The 14,385-nt window shown below is 40.0% G+C and overlaps 1 protein-coding gene across 3 annotated transcripts in view; it reads right to left on the minus strand.

The window, feature by feature from the left end:
• Nucleotides 1–11,555: 11,555 nt before the first annotated feature.
• The window catches only part of wnt5a (wingless-type MMTV integration site family, member 5a), a 65,659-nt gene continuing 62,829 nt past the window's right edge, over nucleotides 11,556–14,385 (minus strand). For all 3 annotated transcript variants that reach the window (XM_077568069.1, XM_077568084.1, XM_077568077.1), the window contains one exon: nucleotides 11,556–13,340. In XM_077568069.1, coding sequence (XP_077424195.1) covers nucleotides 12,882–13,340 — 459 coding nt within the window. In that variant the 3' untranslated portion in view covers nucleotides 11,556–12,881. The remainder of the gene's footprint in view (nucleotides 13,341–14,385) is intronic.

Consider the following 14,385-nt stretch of genomic DNA (forward strand, 5'->3'; position numbering starts at 1 on the left):
AAGTGTGTAGTCTAAATGGGATAACTGAACTTCTTTTTGAACTCTGGACTGAAGCCAAACTACAAGAATGCAAGTTGAGGTATTCCTGCTCCCTGGAGTCATTATTGTTATCATTATATTTATTCTGATGAATAATGTTTTCCATAATCGCAAAGATGCAAAGTTAAGATAAGTTTAGTGTTGTAACGCGAGGCTATGACTTTTATCAACACTCGGGGACTGATCTCCATGACAACGCTGTCACGTGAGGTGCAGAATTTGGACCCAAAAGCAGTAAAGACACGGAAGTTGAAAAAGAGGTTCTTTATAGACAAAAATACAAAGTAACAACAGAAAACACTTGACGGACAATCCGCGATTCATGCTGAGAAACGTACTGAAAAAAAAATGTCACTCCAGCTTGGTCCATATATATTATAGAATTTAGGCTTACATGGTGAAGGGAAAATAACCATGGTTTGATATGTCCTCATGTAACCTCTTATATAAGGATATGTTGTTGTCCTGAACTGTTGTACGAATCCAGGTGACCAACAATTTGTAAATAAAGGGCCGAATCAGCCTGGGAGTGAATACCTTGTTTATACTACAGTTTTCCCTGCTTTGCAAAACATGTTTTTGAAAGTGTCTGAGAAAGGGCTTGGCTAGCCCGGTTTCCCACGCTAATGAATAAAAGACGGAGCGGCACGCGGTCCGGACAGAGTCAGCTGTGGAATACGTACGATTGCCCAGCCGTTTTGCAGCTCGTTCTACCCAGACCGTGGGCTCGTGGGAACGTGCTTAACGTTGTAGTGTATTGATTGCTGTTTGCGGGGAATAAAAGGCACAATTATTCTAGCAAAGCATATCAGTCTCTGTGTATTCATTGTTGCCGCCGACCACTCACGATCCTGCATAAAAATATAAAGGTGAAGTGGTGTTTTCCACAAAACACATGGCAAAAGAACACAGGACCATAGCAACTGACAACATCATCATCACAAGGAACAAATACATGACCATGACATGACTCAAGCCAAAAGACACTCACAACACTATCATGTGATAAGTATGTGTTTAGCTTCAAGCGTTTCTATGCGTGACACTTTGGCCAATCACAACAAACACCTGAGCTATCTCTCTAAAATGAAATCACTTAGCAGGCTCCGAGGCTACTTAATGGGCATGTGAGCGCAAACACACGCGTGCTTAGTGCCAGAACACATTCATCAGGTCTTCATAGCTGGGGCCCTGTCATGCTCCAGCCCCGGGCCTGCGGGCCTCCAGATCGGGACTGAAGCATCAGGCTCTGCGCCAGTCTGTCATGATGCCGGGCTGTGATCCAAACTTCCATCAAGTTTCATGTGAGTTGGATGCCAACATGGCAGCAAAGGGGGCGTGGCCCCTCAGTGTGGCAGCACAATGAGCAGGTCAGTGAGCAACCTTAAACAGGTTACACTCAAACGCACAATAAAATGTTAAAATTCAATTGCATGTGTTCCGTGTTATGAGACTGAATGGAAATAGTTTGTGTTCTAATATGCCAAAGTGTACTTGCTTAATTGTTTAATTTGGAGTCTTTATAAAACTCGAATTAACATAGCAGTGCTGCTCATTTTTATTGCTCCACATGCCGAGCAGTAATTTGTCAAATATGCATCATGTTGAAGAGTGAATCATAGCACTTTATTGCACCTGCATTTTGATTACATTGGAGCAAAGCAGAAAATGGCAATGAATTGCTGAATTATGTCTTGTTTTAAAGTTCTGTGCCAACTGTAAAGAGAGAAGAAAAAAAAAGTCCCGCTCACATCATGTAGCTGCAGGCAGAAAGCTCTCAAATTCCTTGAACTCTCTAGCACTGATTTGAACCTCAGATTGAGCAACGTGCACCGCAAACAATTGTGGTCGACTAATGGCAACATCCAACAAACTTGTGTTGATTGACGGTTGTTGGTCGTGTTTTAATGTGAGTTCAATTATGAAGTGAATATTAATGCAAAACATACGTTTTGCTCACCATTTCCTGGACTTGATATTGTTGGGGAAGGAAATGAGTTCACCAAAATTCAGGACCAAATGATCAACTCATATTTCTGGCTCCTTTTCGCTCCCCGAAGTCTGTCAGACTTTGCTCTTTGTCAATATCACCTTTGCCCAGTATTCTTCTTTTTTTTGTTTGATATGTAGAAAAAGGATTTGTGCATTGATCATGTAAAAACAGATCCGTTTCTCTGTATGGTCCCCGAGGTCTGACGGGGTCCTGGATTTATCCAAAACCACAATCAACTGCACTCATGAAGCCATAAACTCCAGTCAGCCCTGAAGCAACTGAAAAAAAAAATCCTCAGCGCAGTTGGAACTAAGTCAGTTGCAGGGCAGACATACACCTCTCTTTTTTTTTTTTTCTTTTTTTTTTTGGTGCATGTTGAAATTTATTTGTCAAAGCAAACAAACACGCAGCCAATAACGCCCCACCTGGAAGTAAACTAGGAAGCGTAAATATTCCATTACAGGATTTTGCCCTCAGAGGGTTTTTTGGGGTTTGTTGGCGCTGGTGAGACATTACCTGCATATCCTGTCATTTTCCCATCTGCACTGTGTGTATTCATTAATCACAAAGGCCGCAGTGTACAACCCCTATTTAAACACCTTATTTCAATATTTTAATGGTGGCTCTTGCTTGCCAAGGTGTCAGTCAGATGAAAAAAGACAGGCAAATTTTTTTTGGGGGGGGAAATGGAAATATATCCTGCGGTCTCTTTAATTTTTCTTCTCAGACGTTATGAGCGAATGTGTCTTCTTCTCTGTGTCCAAATGTTGGCTGTGGGACCTCGTTGGATGAACGGAAATCCTTAATAATAACACTGGCAATGACATAATTCTCCCTTCCACAACTGCATGACTAAATGGCCATGATGTCTTTCGGAAATAATTTTCTCTGTTTATTTTCAACACAGTTCATGTGGGCTGAGGTAAGAAGAGGCATTTTTGTTTTGTTTTGTTTTTATCATTTGGACATGTTTCCTCTGAAGTTTAACCTCTTAAAATAACAATATGAAGTCATTTTTACCATTGAAATCCACATTAGTCACAAAGTATTGTGTTAGCACAGATGCCATAACACAAACCGATTTTGGTTAATTGGCGATGCTTGTCTCTTCTTCTTTTTTAACTTTAAATGTGATTGATGTATACTCTTAATATATTTCGTTTTTGATCGTACATTTTTCAAATGCATGTATAAAAGATCCACTATCCTAATGCAACAACAAAGGATTTAAAACACACAACAAAAATAACCACATAGTGTGATTTTATTTTATTTTTTCCAGCGCAAAGAGCTGTCTTGCATAAAAATGACCATGTACGGTACAAAACTGCTTAACAAGAAAACAATATGAGGTGCAAGAACTCATTCTGTACATTTTTTTTCCACAAATATCATCTCACTCAAATTTGTAGTAATATTTACGTACTACATTTGTTCTGCATGTCTTTTGAAATCGGCCAAAACGTATTAAGCCTATTCACGTTATAGTATAGGGCAGTAAAAGACCCATTGTAGGCGCAACTAAGCCATGTCTGCCATCTAGTGGTGGGTATTGATATTACAACGTAAAACTCCCCCTTTATAGGCGCAATTTGGCACCCGCAGATTTTTTTTTCATATTTTAAATAATTTCCTTTTTTTGTTTTCTCCCATTTCCCATTGTTTTTCACAGAAAATGTATATTGAATGAAAAAAAGAACACGTTAAAAAAGTATATATTTTTAATAATTGCCCATTATTTAGCTAAGCAAAAAAAAAAAAAAAAAAAACAGTAGACATTCTTGTTCTAATCTTTATGACACGTGAATGGATATGAAGTGGGAAGTGGCTCGCTGATGATTGATTGGCCCCAGAAGCCAAACTCAGCAAGCTCCCAGTAAACCCGAACTTCAACACTTCCTTGCTATGCTTCATTAATCCAAACACTGACTTCATCCGAGACACCCAAAGAGCATCCGTCACTGTCAGATTTCTTCCTCTGCAGTTTCCTCTTAATGAAGAAAAATGTTCTTTTACATGTTTAACCCTTAGCAGAATGACAGAGTTAATTTAATCCCAAAGTTTAATTAAGCAACAGCAACAGACAAATTGGATGTTATTGTTGAGGAAATTCCCTTTGGTTTGGAAATGTAATTGATTTTTAAGCCTCGGTGGGGAAAAACCCTGCAAATGTGTAATTGTTGCCAAGAAACCGATGTTACATTTTGGACAATTGAACAGCCAGTAGCAATGAAGGTCAGGAAAACGATACCTAAATAACTTAATAGCTAAAGGAAATGGAAAGGAAGTTAACAAAGACGTGGTCAGACGCTAAAGAGGCCAATGGGTGTACTTGGAACAACTTTTGCATCCTAGTAAACCAAATATGAATACTGGTATTAGTGATTTGACTCCATGAAAGTTAAAACTAGTTGAATAGGAGTCCCCATGGCAATGACACTTATCTTGTTTTCTAATTAAAAGCCAGTAAACATGGTTATTTTGGGGGCTATTACACTGTAGTGAAGCTTTGTATTGGCAGAATTGCTTTACCGGCTGTTCATCCTGTTTTGAATGAAAAACTATTACAAATGCTGATGTCTGACTGGAGACCAGAATGAGTCGTCCTCAGTGGCGTACAAAGCACAGTGGATGCCTGCAGCGCCCGGATGATTTTGATTCCACTTGAAAAATCATTGATGGGGTTGTAATGTAGGTGGGGGTGGGGGGATTTGAAAATCTAACTCTAATTTGAAACCCTGAACCTAGTTTGCAACCCTCCTTTGAAACCCTAACCGAAGTTTAAAACCCTACTTTGAAAGTTTAGCCCTAATTTAAAACACTACATTGAAACCTAAACCCTAGTTTAAAACCTTAATTGAAAACCCTAACCCTAATTTGAAACCCTAAACCGAGTTTGAAACCCGAGTTTGAAACCCGAGTTTGAAACCCTAACCTTAGTTTAAAACCCTAGTTTGAAAGTTTAGCCCTAATTTAAAAAACTACATTGAAACCTAAACCCTAATTTAAAACCTTAATTGAAAACCCTAACCCTAATTTGAAACTCCCATTTGAAACCCTACCCCCAGTTAAAAGCCTACTTTGAAACCCTAACCCTAATTTGAAACCCTAAACCGAGTTTGAAACCCTCCTTTGAAACCCTAACCTTAGTTTAAAACCCTACTTTGAAAGTTTAGCCCTAATTTAAAACACTACATTGAAACCTAAACCCTAGTTTAAAACCTTAATTGAAAACCCTAACCGTAATTTGAAACCCCCTTCTGAAACCCTACCCCCAGTTAAAAGCCTACTTTGAAACCCCAACCCTAATTTGAAACCCTCCTTTGAAACCCTAACCTTAGTTTAAAATCCTAGTTTGAAAGTTTAGCCCTAATTTAAAACACTACATTGAAACCTAAACCCTAGTTTAAAACCTTAATTGAAAACCCTAACCCTAATTTGAAACCCCCTTCTGAAACCCTACCCCCAGTTAAAAGCCTACTTTGAAACCCCAACCCTAATTTGAAACCCTCCTTTGAAACCCTAACCTTAGTTTAAAATCCTAGTTTGAAAGTTTAGCCCTAATTTAAAACACTACATTGAAACCTAAACCCTAGTTTAAAACCTTAATTGAGAACCCTAACCCTAATTTGAAACCCTACCCCCAGTTAAAAGCCTACTTTGAAACCCTAACCCTAATTTGAAACCCTAACCTTAATTTGAAACCCTAACCCTAATTTGAAACCCTCCTTTGAAACCCTAACCTTAGTTTAAAACCCTACTTTGAAAGTTTAGCCCTAATTTAAAACACTACATTGAAACCTAAACCTTAGTTTAAAACCTTAATTGAGAACCCTAACCCTAATTTGAAACCCTCTTTTGAAACCCTACCCCCAGTTAAAAGCCTACTTTGAAACCCTAACCCTAATTTGAAACCCTAACCCTAATTTGAAACCCTAAAGTGAGTTTGAAACCCTCCTTTGAAACCCTAACCTTAGTTTAAAATCCTAGTTCGAAAGTTTAGCCCTAATTTAAAACACTACATTGAAACCTAAACCCTAGTTTAAAACCCTAACCCTAATTTGAAACCCCCATTTGAAACCCTACCCCCAGTTAAAAGCCTACTTTGAAACCCTAACCCTAATTTGAAACCCTAACCCTAATTTGAAACCCTAACCCTAATTTGAAACCCTCCTTTGAAACCCTAACCTTAGTTTAAAACCCTACTTTGAAAGTTTAGCCCTCATTTAAAACACTACATTGAAACCTAAACCCTGGTTTAAAACCTTAATTGAAAACCCTAACCCTAATTTGAAATCCCCATTTGAAACCCTATCACCAGTTAAAATCCTACTTTGAAACCCTAACCCTAAATTTAAACCCTACTCCGAAACCCTAACCCTATTTTGAAATCGTACTTTGGTAACATTAGCCCTAATTTAAAACCCTACTTTTAAACCCCTAGTTAGTGGAAACGCATACAAAATGTAAACATTTGCATCTTTAAGCTTCATGAATGACTTCATTTCAGGCTGTCAACAGTCTGTGAGGTGATGTTGGCATTTAACTGGCAGAATGTGGATGGAAAAGGAAGTCCAATAACAAATAACGTTAACCTAACTGGGCACAGGAGGCCGCTTTGGTGTAATAAACCAAAGTTTCACACGCTGACACAATCATTCAGCTACTGATGCTGACCTGGCACACACACACACGTGCAGCATGGCACATGCGCACACACGATAATCGCATGGCAAACCACAAATAAGCATTGTCCACATCTCAACAATGAGTATTGTGTAAGTCAACGTCTTATGTCCACTCCACTCTCCTGTGTGAGAAAAGAAGATCACGTATCTGGATGTGGCGAACGCTCCACTGTCAATGTTGATTTTGGTCATATAAAGTTGTGTAAATTCAATTACGGAACACCTTGAAAGGAAAACGTCACTTGACGGAACGCTCGTCCAGACATTTAATATGCAATAACAGATTGGAATCCTCCACTATGAATGTGATTATCTTTGCACATCTGTGAGCAATAAAGCGAGATGAGCTGCAACTCTGCGCTATTTCAGTTTCACACGCGCGCACGCACACACTGCTCGTTGACATTCCCACTTTGCAATTACCTCATGCGATATCATTTATTCTGCTTTGTACTCGGACTGACAAGTGTGCACTCTAACAATTGTGCGTATTGGAGGCTAACTGGGGGTAAGCAGTTTGACCTCGAATAAGATGAACTGGCGAAAATATTTGCCAAGATGAGAACCGTTATTGAAGTGACTTTGATTTTTTTTTTAAAAGTGATTCTTTTTCCATCGCTTGTCACATGCTATGCAAATCGGGACAAAAAGCCTCAGTCATGGCGCATTGAGAAAACTGTGACCTCTTTGTCTAACCCTTCTATTTTCAAGCCGGCGTTGTGCCCTGCTGAAACAACTTGCGGTGCGAGCGGTTTCTGAGGGGGACACTGGGTTAGAACTGGCAGCGAGGCGAGCAAGAGCTGGCAGCTGCGTGGCACCAGCCCGTCGCTCTGATCCAATACAGACCCTTTGCAACGTCACGCTGTGGCGTCCTGCCCTTCTTCTTTAAAACACACAACCGCAATCCCAAATAGTTCTAAATGGAGCGCCGCGGGGCGCACTTATTTTGGCCCCGTCGTAGCGACGCGACTTTTACAGTAAGAACCTTGGAATGGAGCAATCGGAGCTTTTTGGCTTGGAAGGCTGAGCTTTGCCAGAGCTGTTGAACCTGACAGCTCGTGGATTCACTTCTCGGAGCAAAAGGTGCCCAGATCAATAGCAAGTGTGTGTTTTTACGGCGTTGCCTCGGCTCTGGCCGATGACACTTCACTATGCACAATGTAGCTATGATTTGATGTGGCAACATAAGCAGTAAGTAAGAAGACTCGTATGGAGGGAAAAATGCACACCGCCTGTTTTAACAAAAGTTAACGGAGGTTTTATTTCACAGATGCTAAACTGTGGTGTAAATGTATCGCATCAATTTGCGCGGTCAAATAATTTATTAATCTGCACAAGCAGTGGTCAACGAAGGCACGCAGCGTTACATTAAGCAGCTGCTCGGTTTTAAGAAAACACAAGCAGTCACGTAATCATCCTTTCAAGGCTTGCAGGAATTTTAATGTGCCTGAAGAAGAAGTTGCTAAATGTGAGTTTGCACGTTCGGGCCCGACCTGTGTGGCTTTCAATCAGGTCTTCTGGCTCGCTACCACAGTCAATACAAGTCCATTTAGGTGTGCGAGTTGCCACCAACGTGGGTTTGATATTTACACGACCTGCAACCGTGAATAGAAGAAGCAGCAGACCATGGCTGACCTTTTTTTATTTTCCCAAAAAGAGGACACTGCGTAACAATATTAATCTATGCCTCTGTATGGAAATAAATAATGACATAATGTTGTAGATAAATTTATTAAGAATTATTTATCAACTCAGGGATCGAACCCACGCCGTGATCACGTCTCTGGTTTATGAGCGCAAAAGCACTCGGCTGCTAGCCTTATTTGAATACTTGCAATGTGTGGTTTTAGTTTTAGGCCTACTTTAAAAAAATATCTTCACTGTAAATGTCAATAATAAAACAGTAGCCTCACAATGATACTAATTAAAAAAAAATTGGGGCTGTAACGGGTTATCGTGTTATCGTGATATTAAAATTAGCCTACCATAAAATTACCATGTCACAAGCACAGCACGTTTGTTAAAAAGGCAAGTTTTTAATCAATTTGTGTAGTTCTAGTACCCTCTGCTGGTTAGTTTATTAATGCAGTCTAATTTTAATTAGGAATGTTTTAGCCACTGAGGCGATTATCGCTCCTATAAATGAGTCATAACTCGCAAATATTTTTCAAAATGTCCATCAAAAAACATTACTTTTGGGCCGCTTCAGCCAAACACAACAATGTGAACTACATAGACCATGATGCTTTGTGCCGCTGAGCGAAGAGGAGCACTTGACAATGACGTGACGTGACATGCCATGGCCAAGTGTATTTCTCTTTCACTGATGTCATTATGTACAAAAAAGTTTTTTTCACAATATCGTGAGTTTTTTATACAGTATCGTGAGCTTTTTCATAACGGCAACCTCCCCACAAAACCGTGGCAGTTATCGTATTGTGAGGGGTTAATGTCTTTATATTTATCATATTGTAATGTTTGGAAATTGTTACATGATCCCTTCAAAGAATGTCACTTTAGTTTTTCGTTTTTTTCCTCATCCTTGTTTTGTTCTTCGACCTGTCCTCCCGGTTCTAACAAGGAGCTCGGTCAGCTTTGCAAATGAACTTTCACCTTGTACAGCAATTTTAATGTTTTCTGTGTCCGTTTAAGCTTTGAGACCTTTTAGACACCGAAACATACATGGCAGCTGCCTGCCATTTGTCGCGCAAAGTCTCAGTCAAATTCAACATATGCTTATTGGTCCGGTGTGAAAAACAATGAAAACAGGACAGTTTTATGAATTTATATAAAACATTTAAAAAAGTAAAAAAAGGATGCCCAGACAGGATTTTGAAAAAAAGAAAAAAAAAAGAAGCTCATATGACTTTGAGTTAATTTGCATGGAGAACTGGAGATGAAAGCAGAAGACGTAATTCAATACTGTATATTAAAAGTCTGGATTTTCTTAGCTAACCAGCTCTGTGTTAAGAAGTTCCAAGTTCGAATATTTGCTTGTTCCGTGGATGTGTGCCTACACTTGCGGTTGACTTTAATTATGTGTATGATTCCCAAATAACAATTCTGTACTACGTGACCACGACTGCAAAAGAAAGTGTTGTTTTGTACAGAGCAGGCAGAAACAAATATTTTCACGGCCGTGCACATTTTCTCCCAAAGTGTTTGAAGGCGAAGGCGGTGAGGCCGAGCGAAGTGGGCACCTGCGGGTGTCACGTTGACTCCACCGTCAGCTCACTTGCACACCTGGAGGTTGTTGTGCTACGCTTGAAGGAGGCCTTGTGCAGCATGTGCATGCCGTCCCTGACAGACACAAAATTAGGTACGCCTGCGCAATTTATTTAGGGTGTATTTTAGAGGCTTTGAAGTGCCCATTCCATGTTTTCTTTTTCTTTTAGAAAATGTGACTGACTTTGAAAGGCCATACCACCAGCAAAAGTGTAACTACCATCAGGCCACTTTGTATTAGTTCTTGAACTGCACTTTGATTTAACCACATTTTCTGTGGCTCCTCTCACATTTCTCCAGTTTGGTGTAATCCCTCGTTTCTTATGACCTAATCTTCTCTCCTGTTCTCCTTTTGAGCTCCAACAGCCTCTGACAAGACCTAGTCTTTTTCCAGGCAGCCCCAGTCCTGCTGCCCGCACTGAAAATCCCCGTCTTCCGACAACAATATGATTAATGGTTCCATTTACTGACCCAATGTCGGCCAATTGTTGAGGGCTGCATATAATTTAACCACAACTAAGATGCCTTCGAGGGAGCCCATCTCCGGGTCTTAATACAATCTCTCTCCCTCTCGCTGCACAGTTGTCATTTTGTATAGGTTGGACTGTCTGTCACGACACACGACTAAAGATGAGAGCTGGAAGCTGAGTTTCCTACTTGGTCATGTTTTGACAGTTTTTTTTTAAGTGGGGGGGGGGGGGGTCATGCGGTCATTGTGTTATGTGTTAGTCTGGTCCTGTATTCGTTCCCTTATGATCACTTACTACGTAGTTGCTATGTTCCTTTGATGATGTTAACGTGACTTGCCATGTCCTTTGTGATATTGTCAGTTACTATGCCCCCTGTGATTGATCAAGTTGTCAATTACTATGCAGTTGATATCGCCCTTGTAATGTCAGTAACTACGTAGTTACAATATACCTTCTGATTATGTCAGTTACTATGCAGTTGCTATGATCCTGTAATTGTCACCCTCAGGTCCTGTATTTGTGGCTCTTAGTTTGTCATATAGGCCTTTATTCTATCATACAGAATCATGCAAAAGGTACAGAAGGCCACTTTTCCAGTTTGTCAAGCTTTTCTCTGCACTGAGCCTGCTCAAGATTCTTAACTCTTTGACTGCCAGACGTTTTCAGAAAAGGGATGCCGTGGGTGCCAGCCGATTTTAAGCATTTTGACTGATTTCAAGGTCCATAGAAAATTATGTGTTTGGACTATAGAAACACACATACTACCAAATGAAAGATTGGACTCTCATCTTTCATCAGAAAAAGTTTGTTTCTACCTTATTCCGTTTTTCAGTAATCAACAATAGAAAATGGTTAGTTTCACCTCAAACGTTTGAAACAAACGTATTTTAACGTCTTTGGCACTCCTCCATAGGATTTTACTAAACGTTATTTAACGTTTTTGGCAGTCAAAGAGTTAATCAAGGTTTCGCCGTCAAGTTTCTTCTTTGAGGCAAGTTGAATGCAGCCATGCTCTCTGCTGTTACTTTGTATTTTTGTTTAGGAAGACTGTTTTTCCAACCTCTGTGTCTTGTTTATGTTTGGGTCCTAACTTCGCACCTCAAGTGACACGCCAAAAAAGACAACTTTTCAAAGACAATATGAGTAAATATTCAGGTTTTATGTATTTATTGAAACAAAGTAGAGCATTTAGTCAATTTGTAAAAAGTAACAAAATATTTGCTATTACACATGAAGTTGAACAAACCTCAAACTGAGGATGGAAGCTGATAAATATACATAAATTGAGCTGGACTGGTGGCGATCATTTGCGTTATGAGTGGTATTGAAAATGTGGCTACTGGAAAATTGGATGATCTGATGTGTCAAATGTGTCTAACACCAACATTGAACTTGAGTGAGAAGAAAAACTGAGTGGACGAATAAGGTGCATTTCCCTTTACAAAAATTGTGAAGAGCCGCGAGAGTCGAGTGAGTGTTAACTTCCCAAAAGTGATTTCCACAGCGTGTCCAACCAAATGTTTGGCTGCTATAATGGAGGATCTGGTTAAAGCAAAAATAAATACAGTTTACTGATCGGTTGAATAGACATACTATATATATACACGCACACACACACACACCATGGACTATTTCACCAATGCAATCAAAACCTTGCCCGTATATATTCAAAACCAGGATATGTATTGTAGACTACGGTAAATGAATAATCTGAATTAATATGGAAAACAGTGTCGGCTATAAAATTGATATATTAACTGATCCACTGTGGTTAAAAAAAAAACAGCTGAACAGACACATAGAGACAGTTTAAGCCTCTGTATCAAAGTGCATTATGGCGGAGGGCTTCTGCAGCACCTGCGGATCGCTCCGGCTTCTGGGACAGCTTAATAAATAGCCCAGCCCCCAAAACCGTCCTCTGTCTGAACCCATTTTTCCTCTACGGACTCACACAAACCAACCAGATCCCTCACGTTCCACGAGTCGAGAGGGGAGAAGTTTGGGGATTGGGGATGTGAGAGTTGGTTTGGGACCGGGCCCGTGAAAACACATCCATCCATACAACACACAGGCATTCTCGTGTCAACGCAGCTATACAACAAACCAGGACCTTGAAGTATCACACTCTACTTTTCTCAGAAATTGGGAAGCACGGTCCAATTTTTCACTAATCTCACAAAAACAACATTTTGCGGAATTAATGGCCGAGGACGTTTCCAGCCATTTTAGGCACTTGCAGGAGTTAAAAATCAGCTGGGCCTAAATAAAAACAATCTCAAAATAAATATGATACTCTCAGTTCCTGAAGATGTGATTTATTTGGGGGGAGTCGAGTCTTTTTGCAATGGCATAATTGTTTAACTCTATAAATATAATTTATATAGTTTCTCTCTTCCATTCTCTCTCCGTCTTGGACTCCTTCGCTCCCACAGATGCACTGCCGTCGTCTGCAACTCTGCTCGAGTCTCACTTGCAGACGAATTGGTCTACTATCTTGGTGCAGCGCTTGCACTTGACATAGCAGCACCAGTGGAACTTGCAGTGGCAACGCTCCACCAACTGAGCCTTGAACTGGTCGTAACCGCGACCGCAGCACATCAGCTCGCAGCCATCCATCCCCTCCGAGGTCTTGTTGCAAAGACGGCCCACCGTGCCCAGGGAGCCGGTGCTCTGGTTCTTCAGGCAGTAGTCTGGACTGGACTCGATGTAGACCAGGTCGTGGCTCGTGGGGGGGTTGAACTTGTTGTTCATCTGCACCAGCTTGCCACGCGTGTTGAGCTTCATGGCTGCGGCGCTGTCGTACTTCTCCTTCAAGGCGTCGCCCACCTTGCGGAAGTCAGCCAGCTGCAGCCAGCAGGTCTTGAGGCTGCACGAGCCGGAAACGCCGTGGCACTTGCACGACACGTGAGCAAGGTCGGACACAGTCTGGGGGGGGGAGATCGGACAGCAACAATCAACCCACAAATATAAAGCAAATCCAACATGATTCATATTATCTGCTACAGTCCAGGGTTATAAGAGTTGCGCAATTTTCATTACAGTTATTTTTTATTTCATTTTATTTATTAGTTTTTATTACTTTGTAGAACAGATTTGTTACACTAAAAGTAGTTGGGTCAAACGGGGACTGATGTAATACTTGGATCAATTTCGCCCAACTTTCTGGGTTGTTTAGTACAAAACGACCCACAATTTTTTTTTTTTTTAAATTGGTAGAGAATGACCCAAAAAAAACAAAAACAAAAAAACATTATTTGGTACAAAATGATCACCAAAATTGGGCTATTTGGTACAAAACGATCCCAAAAAATTTGGTTATTTGTTCCTCAATGACAAAATCATTGGGTTATTGTGTACATAATTAGCCCAAAAAATTGGGTTATTGGCTACAAAATGACTCATATCATTGGGTTGTTTAGTACAAAACGACCCACGATTTTCTTTTTAATTGGTAGAGAACAACCCCAAAAAAATTTTAATAAAAAAACATTTGGTACAAAATGATCCCCAAAATTGGGCTATTTGGTACAAAATGATCCCAAAAAAATTGGGTAATTTCTTCCTAAATGACAAAATCATTGGGTTATTTTGTACATAATTAGCCCCAAAAAATTGGTTATTGGCTACAAAATGACTCAAATCATTGGGTTGTTTAGTGCAAAACGACCCACGATTTTTTTTTTAATTGGTATAGAACAACCCCAAAAAAAATTTAATAAAAAAAACATTTGGTACAAAATAATCCCCAAAATTGGGCTATTTGGTACAAAATGATCCCAAAAAAATTGGGTCATTTCTTCCTAAATGACAAAATCATTGGGTTATTTTGTACATAATTAGCCCCAAAAAATTGGTTATTGGCTACAAAATGACTCACATCATTGGGTTGTTTAGTGCAAAACGACCCACGATTTTTTTTTTAATTGGTAGAGAACAACCCCAAAAAAATTTTAATAAAAAAAACATTTGG

The sequence above is a fragment of the Vanacampus margaritifer genome, chromosome 1 (genome assembly GCF_051991255.1).
Source record: "Vanacampus margaritifer isolate UIUO_Vmar chromosome 1, RoL_Vmar_1.0, whole genome shotgun sequence".
In the NCBI taxonomy this organism is placed as follows: Eukaryota; Metazoa; Chordata; class Actinopteri; order Syngnathiformes; family Syngnathidae; genus Vanacampus; species Vanacampus margaritifer.